Source organism: Podarcis bocagei (genome assembly GCF_964188305.1).
Source record: "Podarcis bocagei genome assembly, chromosome: 8".
NCBI classification, from domain to species: Eukaryota; Metazoa; Chordata; class Lepidosauria; order Squamata; family Lacertidae; genus Podarcis; species Podarcis bocagei.
In genome coordinates this window covers 85098448-85120663 of record NC_138133.1, presented here as the reverse complement: position 1 = coordinate 85120663, position 22216 = coordinate 85098448, and the positions used below count along the sequence as shown (strand labels likewise).

Sequence of the window (22216 nt, the reverse complement as noted above, 5' to 3'; positions counted from 1 at the left end):
AAGCGGATCCTGCAAGCCTCAAGTCTGCCTGCCTCTGATATAATGTTTCCTTGTTGTCTCTTGCCTGCTCACACACAGACTTGTTGTTTTTAATATTTGATCTAAATCTAGCTTCCCCCCTAATTTGTAACCACTGTCTCTTGTCTTACCCTGAGCAAAGAGGGAGAACAGTAATCTCTTTGCTTCTTTCTGAACTCCTTTAACAATTGCCATATGTTGTTGATGACAAAGAGAGAAGAAAAGCTTACCTATTCCTGGAAAACTTGTTTGCTGCTACTGATCCTGCTAGCGGAGAATTTTTAACAAGCTTTGAAAAATCCTGAAGGCTTCCCAGAGCACCACAGACTGAGATGAACCTTTGCTATGTCTCCCAGCTCCCCAAGAACTGTTGTTTTAAAATAGCAACACAGGGATATTTTTTAAAATGTATTTTTAGTGCAGAGAGGAAAGGATGGGTGAGAAAACTTTGAAATGTGTGATACTGTTGTTCCATATAGATATAGGTATTCCATTTTTTCTTTTTTGTTTAGCTTCGCCCGTCCAGGGAAGGGCTCGTGGCTTGGTAAAAACAGCTTGGAAACAGGACCAGATCTGACGGGGATGTCGCTGGAAAACCTGGTGTTTGGAGCCGGTTACTGCAAACCTGTTGCTTCTGAGGTAGGGCACGGTTATTGTTCGTGGTGACATTAGATGCACAGTTTTAAGGGGTGGAGATGGGCCTTCCTTAGGCAGGATCACCAGGCTGATAAGAGAGAGGTGAGTTTATATGATCCCTACTCCCAGCGATAAAATCTGTGGTGACTTTTGCCCACTGGGAATGGAAGTGCAGACAGCAAGGAGAATATCTGCAGGTAAAGGCAGAGCCAACTGCTTCTAGACTTGCCCTCAACCCCCTCTTCTCTGCCGAATTCTATACGGGCAACATTGAGGTTACAGAAGAGGAAACTGGCCTTCTAAGGCAGAAAACTGTTTACAAAATCCTTCCCTTGTAACCATTTTGTCAAAAAAGGACCGATAATGCCAAATGTTACTCGAGGAAACAACAGCGGTATTAATATATTCCTAGTCATGCTTCTTTAAACTCCTACTCTGTTGGGGTGGTGTTGTCGATCCCGTCTGTTATACAAAGTGCTCACCCCTTAACCCAGAAGAAGAAGAAGAAGAAGAAGAAGAAGAAGAAGAAGAAGAAGAAGAAGAAGAAGAAGAAGAAGAAGGGGAAGAGTTTGGATTTGATATCCCACTTTATCACTACCCGAAGGAGTCTCAAAGCGGCTAACATTCTCCTTTCCCTTCCTCCCCCACAACAAACACTCTGTGAGGTGAGTGGGGCTGAGAGACTTCAGAGAAGTGTGACTGGCCCAAGGTCACCCAGCAGCTGCATGTGGAGGAGCAGGGAAGCGAACCCGGTTCCCCAGATTACGAGACTACCGCTCTTAACCACTACACTACACCACACTGGCTACACTGAAACAGTCTACAGAGGAGCAGATCTGAGACGCCAGTTTCTCAAATCCCAAAAGGCTAGTAGAAGAAACAGAGCATGCAGATACTTTACTTACCTTGCCTTTGGTACTGACTAGCAAGGGAAAAGGCAGCATTTTATGAAGCAAAATACTCTTCCTGTATCATCAGAACAGTGGTGCTATTTTGAACAGTGACAGCATTCCAGGGTGGAAAATTTCCTCCAGTTATGAATGTGGAATCCCAGAATTGTAGAATTGGAAGGGACCCAAAGGTTCAACTCCCAGTTAGGTGTTCCATTATTGCCCCTTTTCCTGTCTTGGCTGCAGCTCCCTCCTTGCATTCTTTCATCCAGCCGTCGGCAACCTAAGGCCCATGGGCCACAAGTGGCCCATGCAGGTTGTTTAACTGGCCCATGGACCCCGCTGCCCACTCAGGGACCCCCACCGGCCATTCGGTCGGCTCCCATGTGCTGTGCTAAACTGGCGCAGAGCAGAGTGGGGACCGCCTTCCGTGACGCTGGCCTTCTTCGCACGCCTCCTCCGTGCCAGAAGGAGCACCAGAAATAGCATTTGCGCATGCATGCGTGTGCGCGCACTCTGGTCCACTGCGAAGTCTGCGGGACCGTGAACCGGCCCAAGCCACAAAAACTTTGCCGACCCCTGCTGTAGTCTGTTATCACCAGATTGGGCACTGCTTTCCTTTTGTGTGAAAACAGAGGCAAAGTAGGTGTTGCGTGGTTCCATCTTTTCTTCGTCGTAGCATTTCTCAGCCTTCTTCACGCAGAGGTCCTGCAACTTGCTTGGTCTTCCTGTTGCTTCAAACATAGCTGATGAACAGGTCGGCTACGCCAGATCAATTTTGATTTTCCCCAGTTTCCATTGCTTATTCATTTGATTTCCTTTCAAGCGCACGGCTGAGAGGGCTCCAGCGATGATCTTTTTTGTTTTTCAGCTTGCTGAGACAGTGTCGATTACAGAGATAATTGAGATAATGAGCTTGTTTATCAACAGTAGATAGCTTGCTTGGTTAATGTTTATTGCAGCTTTTCTTTCCCCCATTTTATGATCTTAGGAGAAAGTGGTGCTAAATGCAGTTTGCTGACTTTGGAGATAGCAATGCAGAGAGAGTCAATGTGGAAGAGAAGTCCATGCAGCCCACGATTTAAAGCAAGCTGTCCAAATTCTCAGTTCCCTGCCTTATATGTGGGTTGAAAATCGATGAACACATGGGGTTGTCGCCAACTAAGTCCTACTCAAAATAGACCCAACGAAATTAATTGACCTAATCTAATCATATTCATTAATTCCATTGGGTCTACTCTGAGTAGGACGCGCACTGGACACCACCCTCAGTTTGCACAGAGAACTGTATGATGCATACAAAATTGTATACGTATTTTTTAAACAACAACAAACAAACAAACATGGGCTTGCAAAGCCACACAACCAAGCTGAATGGGATCAGGATCCAGCCTAAGTTCCCCCTTTCTGCTCCCTCCCCTGCCACTTCCCCAGAATGCTCCTTTTGGGGGAGTTACAACCACATTCAACTGAGCTCAACTGAGCTGGTATGAGAAATTTACCCTGGCATATTCAGCTGCATTGGCGTTCGGGACTTAACGCCAGCTGAGCATGTCCGAGCTGGGAATCCGCTAGTTGAGCCAGAGAACCTGCAGCATCCATTATATTGTAAATTGCCCGGTGATCCTCAGATGAAGGTCGGTATAGAAATTTAATAAACAGATACAGTGGTACCTCGGGTTATATACGCTTCAGGTTGCATACGCTTCAGGTTACAGACTCGCTAACCCAGAAATAGTGCTTCAGGTTAAGAACTTTGCTTCAGGATGAGAACAGACATTGTGCTCTGGCGGCGCGGCAGCAGCAGGAGGCCCCATTAGCTAAAGTGGTGCTTCAGGTTAAGAACAGTTTCAGGTTAAGAACGGACCTCCGGAACTTGAGGTACCACTGTAATGAGGGATGCGGGTGGCGCTGTGGGTCAAACCACAGGACTTGCCGATCAGAAGGTCGGCGGTTCGAATCCCCGTGATGGGGTGAGTTCCCGTTGCTCGGTCCCTGCTCCTGCCAACCTAGCAGTTCGAAAGCACATCTAAGTGCAAGTAGATAAACAGGTACCACTCTGGCGGGAAGGTAAACGGCATTTCCGTGTGCTGCTCTGGTTCGCCAGAAGTGGCTTTGTCATGCTGGCCACATGACCCGGAAGCTGTACGCCGGCTCCCTCAGCCAATAAAGCGAGATGAGCGACACAACCCCAGAGTCGGTCACGACTGGACCTAATGGTCAGGGGTCCCTTTACCTTTACTTACCACTGTAATAAAACAAATAATCCTAAACTGCTCGTCTTGCCATACGATTGCCTGCAACATGTTTTTCATGATTACCACCTAAAATTCTGAAGTACATTCCCATCCTCTTTTTTTTTTAAAAAAAGATAGAATAATGGGAAATGTAGCTTATTCCTCACAGAGCCCCCCTAACAAACTACAGGTCCTTTGGAGGGGTGTACTTTAAATGTGCTTTAAATCTATGGTGTGTGGGAAGCCTAAGATGCATTACTCATTCTGCGTCACAAAACTGTTTATTTTAACACTCTCTGTTGTGTTTTGGGTCAGTTGAGCGTAATGTGCTTGAAGAAGCTTCAATTTATCTGTAGAACATTCTGGGGGCACTTTGTTGTAGACGTGTGCTCTGGCTGATGCTTAGAGGCATATTTAGGCCATCTATTTCCAATCAGAGCATATTTTTGACATGATTACTGGGCAGCATGGATGCTGGTGCATCTGCCTCATACTGTGTAGGAAGAGTCTATGGCTTACTATGAGGAAGAACATCCCCTGGCCAGGTAAGGAACAATGGCACAGTTGGAACATTTCAGACATTCTCCTTCTCCAAATTCCCTTGTAGAATTTTGAGTGCCAAATTGTTCTCATTGTGGGAATGTTCAGGGAGGCAGGAGAGGATATATTGTTTAATTATATCCTTTCCAACTTGTGTTAACAAGTTCTACAATTTAGCAGAGTAACATCCCCCTTTTTAAACGTACACAGCGGATAACGTTTTTGCCAGGCTTGTTTAAGCCTCTGAAATAAGTTTCCTGGTAATTCCCCTTTTATTCCCCCCTAAAACAATAGACACAATACAGTCTTGTATAAAAGTATAAAATAGTTTACTCACAGTTTCATTCAGTTCACAAAAGGATCCCTGAAGGCAGACTTAAGTTACAAAATATATACACCTGGAATCTATCCCATAAGGAGATAGTTCCTTTGTCCTTTCTTGGCTGGAAGCCAAGAGGACATCTCAGGCTGATGCTTCTTCGACGAAAGCAAAATGGAGAAGGGAGAGATGTGGTGGCCAGTCCTGTGCTTTTGTTACCTGCACAGGTAAAGTCACGCCCACCTCTGGTCACATGTCGAGGAAGTTTGTCCCAGCCCAGAAGGAAACAGGAAGTTTACCTGCTGGCTGGACAAACATTCCTCCCCATGTGTAAACATGTTCACTCTAGGAATGTTGGACTTGACTGCTCTTGTGTTTCACATCCCACAGAACTTGCTTGTCTTTGCTGCACAATCTCTTCCACATTTGAGAGGAAGTGCCCTTTCACACTGCACAAAACACTCTTTCACCACTGATAAATGTCCTCTGAAGTTTTCTCTCCCAGTCGTCCAGCTGATTCCCGGATGCTGGTACAAATGTCTCTAGTGATTTGACCAGCTTGATATTTGAGAAGGAGAAAGTCCTCGCTGCTGTCTTCATTTGCAAGTGGAGACGGGTTTCAATCAATCCTCCTCCTTCTTGCTTCCCCTGCTTTGATTCTGCACAAGGGAGCTTGGCATGCTGCTGTTTTTGACAAGACGTCAAAGGTTCTTTGTTCAGCGCTCCTGACTTCTCGCTGTGCAGAATAATTAAATGTCAGGCGCAGAAGGTTGTACCAGTCCAATTTCCCTAGCTTTTGCAAAGTGACAAGCCGGACACAGGTTTTATTATTTTATTTTAATTTTGAGTGTGTGCTTTCTGCTTTTCTGGCTTACTGCCCATCAGGATACTTCTAATTCACGCGGAGGCTTTTAAAAAAATGAGGAAATGGCTTTAGGTGGTCCTTCCTTCCCCTTTTCAAATGACAAAGGGGAATCTTAGGAGGGGCATTTGAACATTTTTATCCTCACAAAGTATAGGCTAGGCACTTGCACTTCAAGAGAGATGAAGCTGACTTGGCCATTTATCTTAGCAGGATTGTAATTTCAGTCAAATAATCCCACAGAGTTTGCATTTGTGAGCTTGATTTATCCCCGCAGCTTCTGAAGGTGGCAAAGTGAGTCAGACTCTTTTGCATACCATTCTGAATGGTTAACAAAAAAGGAAAGGTTAGATTGGCAAGTCACTTTCCACAGGTGGATGATGATGATGGCGGTGATTTACCAATAAATACATATTATTTGTGGGGACAGGCCTATGACAAGATTTCTAAGGAAGAACAATTTAGGATGTAGCAGATCTCTGGCTCAGATGACTGGTGCCCAGCTCAGCAGACATTAAACCCTCAACCCCAGTTTAGCCAAATATATGCTAGCATAATTTGCACATTCTGGCTCTGCCAGCTGAGACTAAAAAAAGGTAAAGGTAAAGGACCCCTGACAGTTAACTCCAGTTGCAGACGACTCTAGGGTGGTGGCGCTCATCTCACTTTACAGGCTGAGGGAGCCAGCGTTTGTGTGCAGAAAGTTTTTCCGGGTCATGTGGCCAGCACGACTAAGCCGCTTCTGGCACAATGGAACAACGAAACCAGAGCAGCGCACGGAAATGCCGTTTACCTTCCCGCCGGAGTGGTACCTATTTATCTACTTGCACTTTTGGGTGTGCTTTCAAACTGCTAGGTTGGCAGGAGCTGGGACCGAGCAATGAGAGCTCACCCCGTCGCTGGAATTCGAACCGCTGACCTTCTGATCAGCAAGCCCAAGAGGCTCAGTGGTTTAGACCACAGTGCTACCCGTGTGCCAACTGAGACTAGACTGGGGTAAATCCCCAAAAAGAGTCATTCTGGGGGCAGGGCATCAGAGATGGAGGACTTAGGCTGGATTCTAATCCCATTTAGCTCAGTCTCATGACCTGGAAACCTGACATAGAAGACTGTTTCAAAGGCTTGTTTTCCTTCTGCTAGGCTTAGGCAGAGCAGCTGCTGACTGCTGAACGGTATTTGACCCTGGTGTAAATTTACAGAGGCCTGCTTTACTTCAGCATCTTCTGCATACTGATTTATCATTTGCACCCCTTTCAGGAAAAGAGGGACCAGAATACTGCAATGCCCCATATCTCATAATGCTTAATCTGGACTTCTAAAATGTCCTATATATTGGGCCTGCACTTGAAAACTTTGGGGGAATTGTCACTGTAGGAGGGAGGAAGTAAGGCTGAACTTTAAAATGATTGCAAAAGGAAGTACTATTGTTATTGTTTGAGACAGGAATCAAACTAGCACAAAACCCCCCAACAAACTGAAAGGGGCTAATGTCTAGTTTGATGTCTAGCTTTCATTCCTAATTATTACTGCAAATGGCTGAGAAGGAAGAGTCAGTTGACATTGTGATATCTCTATTTCCACTATATATATATATATATATATATATATATATATATATATATATATGCCTCTAATAATAACCCTATGAATTCCCTTTCCTGTATCAGCATTAACCCAAGCTGATCATAGAATCGTAGAATTGTCATCTAGTCCAACCTTGTGCAGTGCAAGAACCACAGCTAAATGCTAACAGCCGCCATCCTATGTCCCGAGTCTAAGTTTGGGCACAAGACATGATAAAGAATTGTTTGTTTTAGTGACGTTATTATATAGCTTCCATGGGGGATGAAAGGGCCCCATCCTTTCTGTAAGAATTATATACGCTTAAAATTATATACCACCCCCCCTCCTGAAAGCAAAGCAATAATGTCACAAAAACAAACAGTGAGGTAGAATTTAAAATCATGTGTCTAACAAGGTTATTAACTGCCATCAACTCTACTGAGTTAAGAGCTTAGGCATATGCATTATATGTGCAATTATACATAGACCACATTCTGAATTAGAACGCTTAGAATACCAGGGATGTGTGTGTGTAGATATGAAATGCTTTTAACTCTTTCTTTGATCAGAACCAAAATGTTCAGCTTTAAAAACTTTTAGGTCTGGTAGGAATTGATCGGTTTTGTTCCTCCAAAACTCCAGAGTAGATTGTGGGTTCCTTAGTCCTCCTCAGGTACGCCCAGGGAGGTGAGGTCCGTCAGCCAAGAAGAGATGAAGATTTCTGGCTCAGAAACTAACAGCCCGATATTCTCCCTGGTGCCACTAAATGCACAGCCTTCTCATGCCTGCTCAGAAGTAAAATCTCATTAAAGAGACTTTGTTACATATCAGCATGAAACACTGAAAAATATTGGTCACAGGGTGGGCGGCTGTTGCAGCCTATCATGCCAGGCTCCCCCCTGCCCACCTGCCGGAGCAATGCCACGCCTAGCTGGCCTGTTGTCAGGGCCGTCTTAAGCATATCCGGAGCCGTGGTGCAAAGATCCCTCCAGTGCCCCACCCCCACCCCCCGTTTCCCAGAGTTGTCGACCTTTTCCCAATTCTCTGTGGGGATCACTATCTTCCAGCGGGGGCTTGGGAAGGAAGCCAGCCATATAGTTGGCGGGGCGCAGCTTCCATCCTAAGCTCCTATGGGGATAGCTCTCCTGCCGCGGAGGCTTAGGAGGCAAGCTGCACCCCCGCCCACCATATGGTTGACGGGGCGCAGCAGGCGGACGTGCAGGAGGGAAAGGGGAGGCCGCCGGCAAATATAATAATAATAATAATAATAATAATAATTTTTTATTTGTACCCCGCCCATCTGGCTGGGTTTCCCCAGCCACTCTGGGCGGCTTCCACAGAGACCAAAAATACACTAAAATGTCACACATTAAAAACTTCCCTGAACAGGGCTGCCTTAAGATGTCTTCTGAATGTCAGGTAATTGTTTATCTCTTTGACATCTGATAGGAGGGTGTTCCACAGGGTGGGCGCCACTACCGAGAAGGCCCTCTGCCTGGTTCCCTGTAGCTTTGCTTCTCACAATGAGGGAACCACCAGAAGGCCCTCGGCGCTGGACTTCGGCATCCGGGCAGAACGATGGGGATGGAGATGCTCCTTCAGGTATACTGGGCCGAGGCCGTTTAGGGTTTTAAAGGTCAACGCCAACACCTTGAATTGTGCTCGGAAACGTACTGGGAGCCAATGTAAGTCTTTCAAGACCGGTGTTATGTGGTCTCGGCGGCCGCCCCCAGTCACCAGTTTAGCTGCCGCATTCTGGATTAGTTGTAGTTTCCGGATCACCTTCAAAGGTAGCCCCATGTAAAGCGCATTGCAGTAGTCCAAGCGGGAGATAACTAGAGCATGCACCACTCTGGCGAGACAGTCTGCGGGCAGGTAGGGTCTCAGCCTGCGTACCAGGTGGAGTTGGTAGACAGCTGCCCTGGATACAGAATAGACCTGCACCTCCATGGACAGCTGTGAGTCCAAAATGCAAAGCCACACAGCTCCCCCACTCGCTGGGGCGCCCCGAGAGGCTGACTCCCTGGCTCAACAGGCCAGTAAACCCAATGCGAAAGACGGCTCTGCCTATTGTGGGGAATTCTCAGGCTGGCCACTGGAGATTGGTGGGCTTTCCCGCCATCGGGTTGATTTGAATCTTGGCCAATCTGGCTGGGCCAGGAGGGAGGGGCTTGGGAGGTACTAAAGGGAGAAGAGGTGGTGGAAGAAGACTGGAAGAAATTTAAAGACTACCTGCAGAAATACTGTAAAATTAATGAATGTTGAAGGGATGTTGGACTGAAAATAAGTGGTATTGGTAAAAAGATGAACAAGAATATCTAAATGCGGATTGACAATGGTTGGAAATATATAGTTATAATAGGTTAAGATAAAAATAAAGACAAATGATAGAGGGTAAGGATTTGCTGAACTAACTATGTGAACTGTAGTACAGAAAAGGGGGGTGTGAGGAGGTCAGGAAATAAGTAAATGAAATATAAGACATGAAAATATTGATTATTTTTTCTTTCTTTAACTTTCTTCTTTACTTTTTATGTATTTTGTCTTTGTATTTTTGTATTTTTTTGTCTTTTATTATTGTTATGTTTTTTTTATTTTCTATCTATAATTTTGTAACTTTCTATTGTCTGAAAAAGTTTAATAAATATCATTTAAAAAAAAAATAAAGGCTGGCTGCAGCCGACCCCAGAGGCCACTGTCGGCCGAAGAACAACCCTACCTACACCAGCTCCCATTCAATGACACTGTGGCTTTATGTATGCTCCCCTCCCCCCCCCACCTTCTAGCACTCTGTGCTCGTTGGCTTTAATGTGGTTCAATAATGCTTGCCGTTTTCAGAGCCAGGAAGGAATTTCTTCTCCAAACAGATTGGCCCCGTTTGGAGGTTTTGCTTTCCCCATAGCGATAGTCACAACTTTGGCAGATAAGGCATTGGGTGTAATTCTTCTTGTCTAACTGTTGGGAAAACATCCTGAGGGTGCCTGCAAGCCCCCAAAACTCTGAGCATCCTCCAGTACGCGCAGCTCTGGGAAAGGCATTTCCCCTCTACTCCAGTGCGCTTCTAGCGACATATACCAGTTGGTATATGCACACTAATCTGCTGGCAAAATACAGCAAGAAGAGCGAGACATCGTAGATCTAATCTACTACAGTGGTACCTCGGGTTACAGATGCTTCAGGTTACAGACGCTTCAGGTTACAGACTCCGCTAACCCAGAAATAGCACCTTGGGTTAAGAACTTTGCTTCAGGATGAGAACAGAAATCAGGCAGCGGCAGCGGGAGGCCCCATTAGCTAAAGTGGTCTTCAAGTTAAAAACGGACCTCCAGAATGAATTAAGTTCTTAACCTGAGGTACCACTGTATTTACAGTGGTGCCTCGCAAGACGAAATCAATTCGTTCCATGAGTTTTTTTGTCTAGTAAATTTTTCGTCTTGCGAAGCACGGTGTCGGGAAAGTTTTGGAAAAGCTTCAAAAATCACCAAAGTCTTCAAAAAAGGCTACCACACCGCGTTCTATGAGTTGCTCCTCGAAGTCAAGTCGCAACTGTATTAACGGTGTTAAGAAAAAGGAAACAAACTTGCAAGACGTTTTCGTCTTGCGAAGTAAGCCCATAGGGAAATTCATCTTGCGAAGCAGCTCAAAAAACGCAAAACCCTTTTGTCTAGCGAGTTTTTCGTCTTGCGAGGCATTCGTCTTGCGGGGCACCACTGTATTTACATATTATGTACAGACAAAGGCATAATGGCGTCCGTTCTCTCCAGCTCCAAGAGAACAAACAGAAAGAAAGAAAAGTGAAAGTGCAGTGTAATAGTACGTGCAGCGGAAGAGATAAGACATTCTTCCTTTCCCAGACAGGCATGAGATTTACAACAATCTCATCTGCAGCATCGGAGGCGTGAAATTGCTAACACTAACAACATGCAGTGGTTGAAGTGGTGCATCGTCCCCACCCTAGAATTGTGTGATGACAGGGTACCCTGTTAGAGGGGTCTAGTAGGTTTCTATCCCATAGCCAAGGTGTGTGGCAGATGGGCCATAGAGCTTCCTTCAGCGACTTGGAAGGGTAGACCTGCAGCTTACGGGTGACCCGCTAATCCTGGGCTTGACCCTGTCATGCGACAGCCCTCCACCAGGGGAGCGCTGTGTGGGATATACACCCAATGCCTAAACCACATCCAACCTACATCTGGAATCAATAAAGTTGTAGCCAATTTTTTAAAAAATCCCAGAATGTCATCTTGTGCAGTTTGTCCCCCTTCTTGACTCAGGCCTTGCTCCCTAGGGGGGAGGTGGGTCACTGCGAGTGGGTCCACAGTGTCAGTGGGGAACAGGAAAAAAATAAGAGCCAAATACTGAAAGAAATCAGGTGTTTCCAAATAGAATTGTTGAAGGGGTTGCATAAACAGTATATCTTCCAATCCCACATGCCCTACTAGATGTTGACTGCAACGTCAAACCACCCTGGAAATATGGTCTAGAGAGAGAGGAAACACAGGGAGAAAAGTGTCCTGCTGGGTTAGGTCAAAGGTCCACCTCATTCAGCATCTTATTCCCAAGCCTATAAAGGTAAAAAGACCCCTGACCATTAGGTCCAGTCATGGCCGACTCTGGGGTTGCGGCACTCATCTTGCTTTATTGGCCGAGGGAGCCAGTGTACAGCTTCCGGGTCATGTGGCCAGCATGACTAAGCCGCTTCTGGTGAACCAGAGCAGTGCACGGAAATGCAGTTTACCTTCCCGCTGGAGCGGTACCTATTTATCTACTTGCACTTCGTGCTTTGGAACTGCTAGGTTGGCAGGAGCAGGGAACGAGCAATGGGAGCTCACCCCGTCACGGGGATTTGAACCACCGACCTTCTGGTCAGCAAGTCCTAGGCTCTGTGGTTTAACCCACAGTGCTACCTGCATCCCAAGCCTATGGGAAGCCCACAAACAGGACCTGAGTGCATCAGTACTCTTCCCATTTGCGAATCCCAGGATCCAGGGGCATAGTGTCTCTGGCACAGCATAATGACCTACCAAATAATGGCAAACTGCTCCACGGTTCATAAAATTTCATTGTCCTTGCCTGTAAATTGCTTCAAGGCTGGAGGGTGAACTATGAATAATACAGGAGGTGCCTGCAGGAGCAAGGAAGCAAAAATCAGGGAGAGAATGGGATATTTATGCTAATCTCCCCCAGTGATCCAGACGTTCTTTGATGCACAGCAGTGAATTGCAGCAAATGAGAGCTGTTTGCTTTTTAAAGCAACTTGCCGAACAAAAGTTTGGAATACTTGTGATTGCTGGTTCAAAAGGCAGAAGGAGGGAGAAGAGCTTGAAGAAACATTTCCCTCTACTTGTGTTTCCCAAGCAGCATAGTGTAGATTGCAACCACTATCCCAATCCAGACCATACGTATAACCCACCTAGGATTGCCAGATGTCAGGGACTGGCTGGTGAGAAGAGGTAGAAGTTGCCGTACCAAGAACATCTCAGAGAAAGCATAGAAGGAGAAGATTTTGATCCTGGATTCTGGTGGTAGGAAGCTGGTCACACACACACACACACACACCCAGAGGAGGGAAAGAGCTGGGAAGTACTGGAGGCTGGGAGCTTGAAGGATGATGAAGAGGAGGAAGGAGGCAGCTGCCCCAGCAGAGACAGGAATCAGACTTGGCCATTCTACCACAGAGCCACTCTGACAGCTTCTCTGCTGATAGCCTGCAAGACAACCTCCCAGAACAAGGTGTAAGTTGCATATTTTTGAGCAGAGAGCCAGGCAGAAACAGAGAGGCTCCTTGAGGCCCACCGTAGACAGAGGTGTGATGGCCTGGGGCTCGGAACTGGAGGAGTCTTGGTCCGCACCGGATCCTCTGCCTCAGACGGCATCTGAACTGAGTCTGGGGCCTGATTCCGAAGAGCCCCAGTCTGCACAGGTTCCCCTGCAACAAGCACCAGCTGAGCCGAGTCAGGGGCTTGAGCCTGCCCTGGCTCCAGATGTGGGGATTACCTCGTTGCCCTCTGCTGGGCAATCACGTACAGCTGCTGTACTACCAGTTGGGTCAGGAGAGGTTCAGGTGGTGGCTGGGTCTAGTAACCCACTGACATCTCCCGAGCTGCAGAGACTCAGGTCTGAGAGAAGGAGAGACCTGAGTACTCGCAGGAGGAGTGCTCGCCTTTGGACGAGACAGGGAAGGGAGTCACTGGGGGATGGCCATTACCCTATCAGAGATAAAAGGCTGATGGACCCAGGTTGCGGGAGCAACATTGCTGCTTGCTGAAGCCTGCCTGAGACCTTGTGCCTGACCTAGCACGGTTTCCTGCCTTGGCCCTGTTGGACTGACTCCTTGCGGAATCCTTGGATTCGGGACCGGACCTGGACCGCGTGGCTCGGGTTAACCCCTGGGCCCAGCTCAAGAGGGAGTGTCTTAATACGGAGGGATAGGGAGTGAAGGAGGAGGTACAAGCCAGTCTGGGCAACTGCTTCTTTTAGACAGGAAGAACCTTTGAAGTTTCCATGTGTTCTGTGTTCTGCTTCCTTAACCAAGAAACTAAATGTAAGTTAAGCGGTATTTCTCTGACTTTCTCTGATCTGCAAACGACTTGCTTTCCTTGTCAGCTCCCTGACACCAGGCTGCACTTTGGATATCTGTATCAAAGGAGCAGGGTGAAGTAACTGTGACTGCTGCATAGGCAAATGACCATAGCTCAGTGGTAGAGCATGAGCAGAGGCAACCTCTAGTGTCAAGGAGTTCCACAGGATAGGGGCTACCACACTAAAGGCTTGGCCCCTGCTAAAGGCCAGTCTCAGTGCATGTGTGGGACCACCACCAGTGTCCCACCAGAAGACCTCAGGTTGGGCATAAGGAATCAGGAAGTCCTTAAGGTACTTTGAGCCAAAGTTGTTCCAGACTTTGTGAATTTTCACAAGAACCTTGACCCTGTTGTGACCAGAAGTAATCCCATTCAGGGCATTTTAAGGGATGGCGCATCTGACAGCAGACCAGGAGATTGGCGGAGACAATCCCTTCCCACACAATTGCTTGTGATTCATTGGAGTTGAGGCTGGAAGCCACGGCTGTCTTCTAGATTGAAAGAAACCAATAAAGGCGTCCGTGAGGAAATGTCAGATTGACTGTAAAGCAAATAAAGCTGGAAAGGTTGGAGTCATTGATCACTATCAGGTGACAGGGTGGTATTTCCTCTCTGGTGATTGCTTGACACTTTGTATAAGTTTACTCTTCTCATCCCCTGCACATTTACTCATCTTCTGCAGCCATTGTTTTCATTTCCCCTCCTTTTCCATGGAAAAACAGTGTGACTTGAAATGTTGTGCAGCTTGCTTGATTGCATAGCGCTGCTCTTCTCCAGATGTCAAGAGGGTCTCTGGAGTGGATACAGTGGGTGGACGTTGTTTCATAGCCTGACAGAATGCTCTGTCCCTCGCGGATGTTTTGCAGGGAGATATGTGAAAATGTCTTCCGAGTGTTGCAGCTCTTTGCAAAAATTGACACCTGAGCTGAATCTATGGCTCTAGGGAGGTAGCTTCAACCTCACTGTCTCACCCAACAATGGATGCTGCAGAGTGTGAATTCACAGCACAGGTTATGTGACCGAACAGCATCAATATGCTCTCTTTGGGATGAGCAAATTTGCCTCCATTTCTGTTCGTTGTTTTGCTTTCTTGAATGCTGGCATTTAAGGGAGGCACAAATATCCCAGTTCTTATTCCTAATACAGTGGTACCTTGGTTCTCAAACTTAATCCGTTCCAGAAGTCCGTTCCAAAACCAAAGCGTTCCAAAACCAAGCACGCTTTCCCATAGAAAGTGATGCAAAATGGATTAATCCGTTCCAGACTTTTAAAAACAACCCCTAAAACAGCAACTTAGCATGAATTTTACTCTCTAACGAGACCATTGATCCATAAAAAGAAGGCAGTAAACAATGTACTGCAGTCACACAATCGATCAGTGGTTGAACTGGATTCAACACAGTCACAAAAACAAAACAAAAAGATCCACAAAAATGCAAAACAAATAGCAAAAACAGACAGACCTCAGCATGACACTCAAAATGGAAGTGTGGCACTCAAAACGGAGCATGTTCAGCTTCCGAAAAAGGTTTGCAAACCAGAATACTTACTTCCGGGTTTGCAGTGTTTGGGTTCCAAGTTGTTTGAGTACCAAGGTGTTTGAGAACCAAGGTACCACTGTAGGGCTTTTTCCTTTGCAGGTCCTCTAAGTTGAGTGTGAACAAATGATTAATATTGTGTGTACACTCCATGACAGCATGTGCAAAATACTTGTGGGTACTCGGTGAACCTGCTGTGACCTTTGCCAGCACCAACCTTGCCCTGCCTCCCCATTGTCTCAACTGGGGCAAATGGGAAAAGCAGTGGCACACATGATCTAGCTTTTCATTAGCACATCCTTTCTTGCAGTTCTTCCTGAGACTATGAGTTCCAGAATTATCTTCAGGAATGTGTCCATCTTCTTGACAATCTCCATTGGGGCTATGACCTTTTCCCACCAGCCATGCCTCTAGGACAAGGTTTCCCAAACTTGGGTCTCCAGCTGTTGTTGGACTACAACACTCATCACCCCTAGCTAGCAGGACCCATGGTCAGGGATGATGGGAGCTGTAATCTAAAAACAGCTGGAGGCCCGAGTTTGGGAAACTCAGCTTTGGAACAATGCTACACTCCGACGTAGCACCATTGTGGTTGCGGCACTGTGGGAGGACTTGGAGTTGGAAAGACATCCCGTCCAGTTTGCACCTAAAGGCAAACTGACCAAATTGGTGCACTCTGAAATGATACCCGAACCAAAATACAACCATCCTTTGAAAACTCGCACTTCTCTGAATTTTTCAGGGCAGTTCTCCAGCCAGGTAATGTGTACAGAATTGTGTATACTGGGGTAAAGCCTAAAAATGCATATGTTAGTGAAAACAGAAGGCAGAGATGCATTGTATTATTTTCCCTAGCCTACATACATTTTAAGCTGCCCAGAGTGGGTATAAATAATAAAATAGTTGTTGTTGTTGTTGTTACCTTACTCTAGTACAGTAGTACCTTGTTTAGTGACCGGTATCCATTCCGGAGCCCCGGTTGCTGGCCGAAAAGGATGCTGGAGAAAGCGCCATGTCTGCACACACGCTTTGCGCTTCTGTGCATGCGCGAGCGGTGAACCCGTTCCGGTACTTCCAGGTTTTCTGCAGGCGTTCAACGGAATGGGCACTGAACGAGGTGAACGCTAGATGAGGTACCACTGTATATGCATTTTGGCTGGAGAACTGCCTTACAAAATGCAGAGAAATGTGAATGCCAAAGCATGGCTGTGTTTCAGTTCCCCTATAGCAGGGGTAGGCAACCTAAGGCCGGGGGGCTGTATCCGGCCCAATCACCTTCTAAACCCGGCCCGTGGATGGTCCGGGAATCAGCGTGTTTTTACATGAGTAGAATGTGTCCTTTTATTTAAAATGCATCTCTGGGTTATTTGTGGGGCATAGGAATTCGCTCATATTTCCCCCCTTAAAATATAGTCCGGACCCCCACATGGTCTGAGAGACGGTGGACCGGCCCACAGCTGAAAGCTTGCTGACCCCTGCCCTACAGTTTTAGGAGGTGTAAATTAAGTAGGTTCACTTTTAAATGCAAACTGCATTTCCTTCCCCACCCCTATCCAGAACTTTGGCTTCAGCACCATTGAAAACTCATTATTTTGCCTCCTTTTGCAAAGCAATACAGTGCTGGGAGCTCTGGCAAGAACCAATTATTACAGTCCTGCTTCCCTCCTTCTCTTTAATCTGCTGCTTCAGAAGCTGTCAAATAATGAAGCTGTGCCATGATGCGATGATCCCCACTTACATAGAGAAGAGACCAATTTTGTTTACTAGCTGGGGAAAGTGTTCCGAACTCCTAATTAAGCGGAAAGCACTGACGCTGCTTTGGAGATGTCCCTGCCACAATCATAATGTTCCGGGGGAACAAGTGGGAAAATTACGTGGGGTGTATGCGATGCAGTGTTACATGAAAGTACCATTTTTTTTCATGTATAACACACCCCCTTGTATAAGATGCCCCATATATAAGATTTTTGAGGACTCCAAATTGAGAAAACAGGGGGAGATTGCCCAGAGTTGCTGAACTTTTGGGGGAGGATAGCCCATAGATGTTGAGCTTTTTTGGGGGGGAGCAGAGTTGCTGAGTTTTTTTTTAGGGGGGATTGCCAAAATTTGGTCACCCGCCTGCCCTATGCTGCCAATCACGCACATCATTTGTCCCCTCGCAGGCAGAGGCCGCCAGTCACAAGCCCAATTTCAGCAGCGACAGCCAATCAACAACAGCCCTTCCCGCAGCTACCAATCCCACACCCAATAGCCGCAGACAATGTCCAGCTCGCGGCAGCAACCAATCCCATGTCCCCACTATGCACTATCCATGTATAAGACAACCCCCCATTTTTAACGTTTATTTTTAATTAAAAAAAAACCTTGTCTTATAAAGTACGGTAACTTGTTCCACTGGTGAAATGTTTTGCACCAGTGGAAAGTGGGTGCACTAGGGGATGCATAAACAGGATGCCGGTAAATTTGTTTCTGCTAGTGCAACAGTTGCATTGGATTATGTTGTTGTGCAACATTAAAACTCACCCATCCACTACTGCAAAAGCCACTATTTATTTATTTATTTTTACAGGCACCTTTGCTTTAGCGGATGGATAGAGCTCTGTGTTGTTGATCATATGTGGAGCTGTGGGAAATTTTCTTTGAAGGTCAAGTTGATTAAGGTCCTTTAAAATAGCTCCCAAAATGAGCAGCCAAGTCATGGGCTGCATGTTCAAGCCAGCATGGAAATTCAGCATGGAAATTTCCTCCCTGCCACTAGCATCTATGTCATATTTCTTATTGGATTGTCGAGGGCTGGTTATATAGGGTTGCCATATTTTTAAGAGCAAAATTTGCCGACTTCTACTTTTCACTATGGATCAATATGACAACTCTCACTTTAAATATTCCTACTATATGTAGGCTATAGAAGCTGTGATATAAGCAGGTGGCACTGTGGTCTAAACCACTGAGCCTCTTGGGCTTGCCGATTGGATTGCGGTTCGAATCCCCGCAACAGGATGAGCTCCTGTTGCTCTTTCCCAGCTCCTGCCAATCTAGCAGTTCAAAAGCACACCCAAAAGTGCAAGTAGATAAATAGGTACCACTCCGGTGGGAAGGTAAACGGTGTTTCTGTGCGCTGCTCTGGTTTCGCTGTTCATTGCCCCAGAAGCGGCTTAGTCATGCTGGCCACATGACCCAGAAAAACTGTCTGTGGACAAACGTCAGCTCCCTCGGCCTGTAAAGCGAGATGAGCGCTGCAACCCCAGAGTCGTCTGCGACTGGACTTAACTGTCAGGGGTTCTTTACCCTTTTACTATATGTAGGCTATAGAAGCTGTGATATATTGCTGGTAGCCTTGTTCTTAACATTCAGCAACAAAATAATAATAACAATAATAATACACAGGACTCAACTTCATTGGATGCCCATGAGATCTAGAATTAGGAGAGAGGGAATAAAATCCACTTTCTTCCACACAAAGCATATTTTTGCCACCTGCCCAAACCATCTGTCTTAAGAGGCATTGTGAACCTCAGGGTGTGTTCCTGCGGAGGAGGAGGTCAGCAGCATTGACGAGAGACCTTCCTCAGGAAATTACACCCAAGGAAAGCAAGAGTGCACTCTGAAATATGGCATTGTGAATAGACACTTCTTCCTAATTATTTCTTTTAATAGCTCTTTCAAAATTGCTTCTGTTGGGAGTAAGTAATTTGCCTCATTTGAACATAGCACCGCCACTTTGTTCCTCTGTTACTAGTCATTTTACAGCGTTCTGGTAATGACCTGTCACATTATAGAAAAGTAGTAGATCAATAAACGCAGGACAGGTTGGTAATTAAAATGATGCAATGCACACCTTGAAAGTTCATTTGTGATTCTATAATGGGGCTGTTCCAAGGTGCTTTGTGCATGTTTTATGATAAACAATTGGGAAAGGTATTAATTGTCTGCGTGTTCCTTGTAGTCAGCCTGTACATTTCTTAATTTGTAAGTAGGGGAGGGGGAGAGGTCTGGATATAACTCTGCTCCGAATGGCTCAGTGAAAAGCAGATTGGACAAATTCAAGGAGGAGAAAGCTATCAGCGGCTAATAGCCATTATGGCTAAGCTCTGCCTCCACAGTTATGCTCTAAATACCAGTTGCTGGAAGACATGAGAGAGAGCTTTTGTGCTTGAATCCTGCTTCCAGGTTTCACACAGGCATCTGGATGGCTGCTGTGAGACTAGATGGTCCATTGGCCTGATCTTGCAGGCTCTTTGTATGTACTTAAGAAAACTCATACAAATGTTACTGCTCCTTTCCTAGCAGATCTCTCCTTTTGTGGTTGAACCGATTCCTGAAATTCCAGTCTGGACTGTGACTCACACTATGTCAGGTTGAAATAATTTACGGTATGTCACGCTGACATTTTCTTGCTAATGTTTGAGGAGGTTTATGTATCCAGTATAGCGATAGCATGCAAATTCAGTGCCGTTCGCATTCTAATGTGAGCCTGCCCGTTTCATGCTTCCCAAAACGATAGGTGAACTGAAGGGCAACTGTCCTTCAAAATTCACACTTTTCTGAATTTTGTTATGTAGCTCTCCATCCCAAGCATATGTAGAAAATAACAACAACAACAACAACAACAACAACAACAACAACAACAACAACAACAATAATAATAATAATGGAGGAGGAGGAGGAGGAAATGTGCAGTGAAAGGCATTCATGAGTGAAAATACCACACAAAAGTGTCTTGAATTACAGGGAGCTGCTTTCAAAATTTTGTGTATTAGGAAAAACGAGCACTGGGAAATTTTGTTGGCCCAGAATGAAACAGAGTGTCCAGATGTCTGAAGTTTAAAAGTCCTTTGAAATCAAAGTGTTTGTTGGCACTTGAATTCAAAATTCAAATTTAAAAGCTTGGCTAACAAATAAAAGGTTTTCAACTACAGTGGTACCTCGGGTTAAGTACTTAATTCGTTCCGAAGGTCCGTTCTTAACCTGAAACTGTTCTTATCCTGAAGCACCCCTTTAGCTAATGGGGCCTCCTGCTGCTGCCACGCCACCGGAGCACGATTTCTGTTCTCATCCTGAAGCAAAGTTCTTAACCCGAAGGTACTATTTCTGGGTTAGCGGAGTCTGTAACCTGAAGTGTATGGAACCTGAAGCGTATGTAACCCGAGGTACCACTGTAGTGCTATGCTGAAATCACATTCACAAATTCTCAAAGGGGAGAGGAATCTCAGTGAAAGTCTCACAAAGGGGATATGTATGTTTTTATTTTATTTTTTGCTAGACTTGGCTTACTTTTGAGGTGACTGATTCTACAAATCATTGGTCCAGTGCCCTGCAGCCTTCCTGGCTTCACACACTTCAGTGAAATCCCGGGGGAGGGGAGAGAGAGAGAGAGAGAGAGAGAGAGAGAGAGAGAGAGAGAGACGCCAGGAGTCAATGCCTCTCATAATACCTTTTCAGGTCAGAAAGTGTGGGCAGTCAGGGAATCTAACGAGTGCTGGATAAATACTGGGAGAGATTCAATGTTGCACTGTTACAAATGTTCCATTACTGCAAGAATTTCTACTTGCCCAATGGAATCATCTCCCCCTTTTCCCACTCCCTATACCCCCAGAGCCCATTTTGGCAGGTGAGGGGGGACACCATGGGGGGGGGGGAGAAGGGGAAGTTCCTAAGGCACTAGTAGAAGTCCTTGTGTGTGTGTCTGCTAGCAGGAACAGTTGTTGTTGTTTAGTCGTTTAGTCATGTCCGACTCTTTGTGACCCCATGGACCAGAGCACACCAGGCACTCCTGTCTTCCACTGCCTCTCATAGTTTGGTCAAACTCATGCTGGTAGCTTCGAGAACACTGTCCAACCATCTCATCCTCTGTTGTCCCCTTCTCCTTGTACTCTCCATCTTTCCCAGCATCAGAGACTGTTCCAGGGAGTCTTCTCTTCTCATGAGGTGGCCAAAGTATTGGAGCCTCAGCTTCAGGATCTGTCCTTCCAGTGAGCACTCAGGGCTGATTTCCCTAAGAATGTATCTAAATCCAGCCCATTCACTGGAATGACCGCTCCCCGCTTAAAACGGGGGGCGCCCTTTGCGTGGACGTGCGCAGCCCTGGATCTGGAGCGGCCCCATCAGCATAGGCTTGGCTTTGCCTTCCCTCAGGTGGGATACCTGGAGGTCCCCGCCTACCTCAGTCAGTTGTCCAATCCCACCTGGGGGAAACATTGCCAAGGAGACCAGGCCAGGTAGGGGGAGGGATTACCTGCCCACACAATAGAAGGAGGATCTTACCTGGGAATCCTCACTTGGCTCCAGAGCTTCTCCCACCCTACCCACCCTCAGTTAATGTCTTCCTTTGCAGGTTAACTTTTATTCATAGGTTTTGCAGGTTAACTTTTCTTCACAGGTATGCGGGTGCAGCTACGTCAAGGTCACTGTTAAAGGGCCGGAAAGGAATTTCCCTGCATTGGCAGGTTTTGCCTTTCCCATAGCAAAACGTCACAACTTTGGCGGTATCAGGCCTTGGGTGGAATCCTTTAGTCCATCTTCCTCTTTGCGGCAGCGATACCAGGGTTCCCCGTTAAAGGGGTTTCTGAAGGGAGGCTTTAACCGTACGCCAAAAGGTCGTCATTGCTCTCCCCTGCGGCGGCGGCGTAACGGGGGCAGCTATCTCTGCTTGAACATATGTTCTCCAGAGCCGGCCCATCCCCCCCCACACACTGGATAACCCTGAAGCTCCCTAGGTCCCCGGCTGGGGACTGGGGAGGGAAAACGCCCAATGCCTGAGCCAAGGTCTACCCACATTTGAAATTTAATAAAGTTGTGGCCAATTTAACCCCATAGCACGTTGTCTTGAGTCGTTATTCCACATGACGGGGGGGGGGGACCGCTCAGGATCTGGGGACTCCGCCTGTCCACGCAAAGAAAAACAGACACTGTGCTTGACCACCTAGCAGTGATAACGCAAGATCAAAGCCCCAAACCCATTATTATTATTTTTTCAAAATTATAAAATTGTCCTGAGAATGAGTCAGAACAATGAAAATGTCTTTGACAGGTGCA

At 46.4% G+C, this 22216-nt stretch overlaps 1 protein-coding gene across 1 annotated transcript in view; it reads left to right on the top strand.

Moving 5' to 3' along the window:
- Positions 1–22216, top strand: part of FAM135B (family with sequence similarity 135 member B) — a 139978-nt gene that overhangs the window by 88340 nt on the left and 29422 nt on the right. The window contains exon 7 of the mRNA XM_081204349.1: positions 531–657. Within this exon, the coding sequence (XP_081060475.1) occupies positions 531–657 (127 nt within the window). The remainder of the gene's footprint in view (positions 1–530; positions 658–22216) is intronic.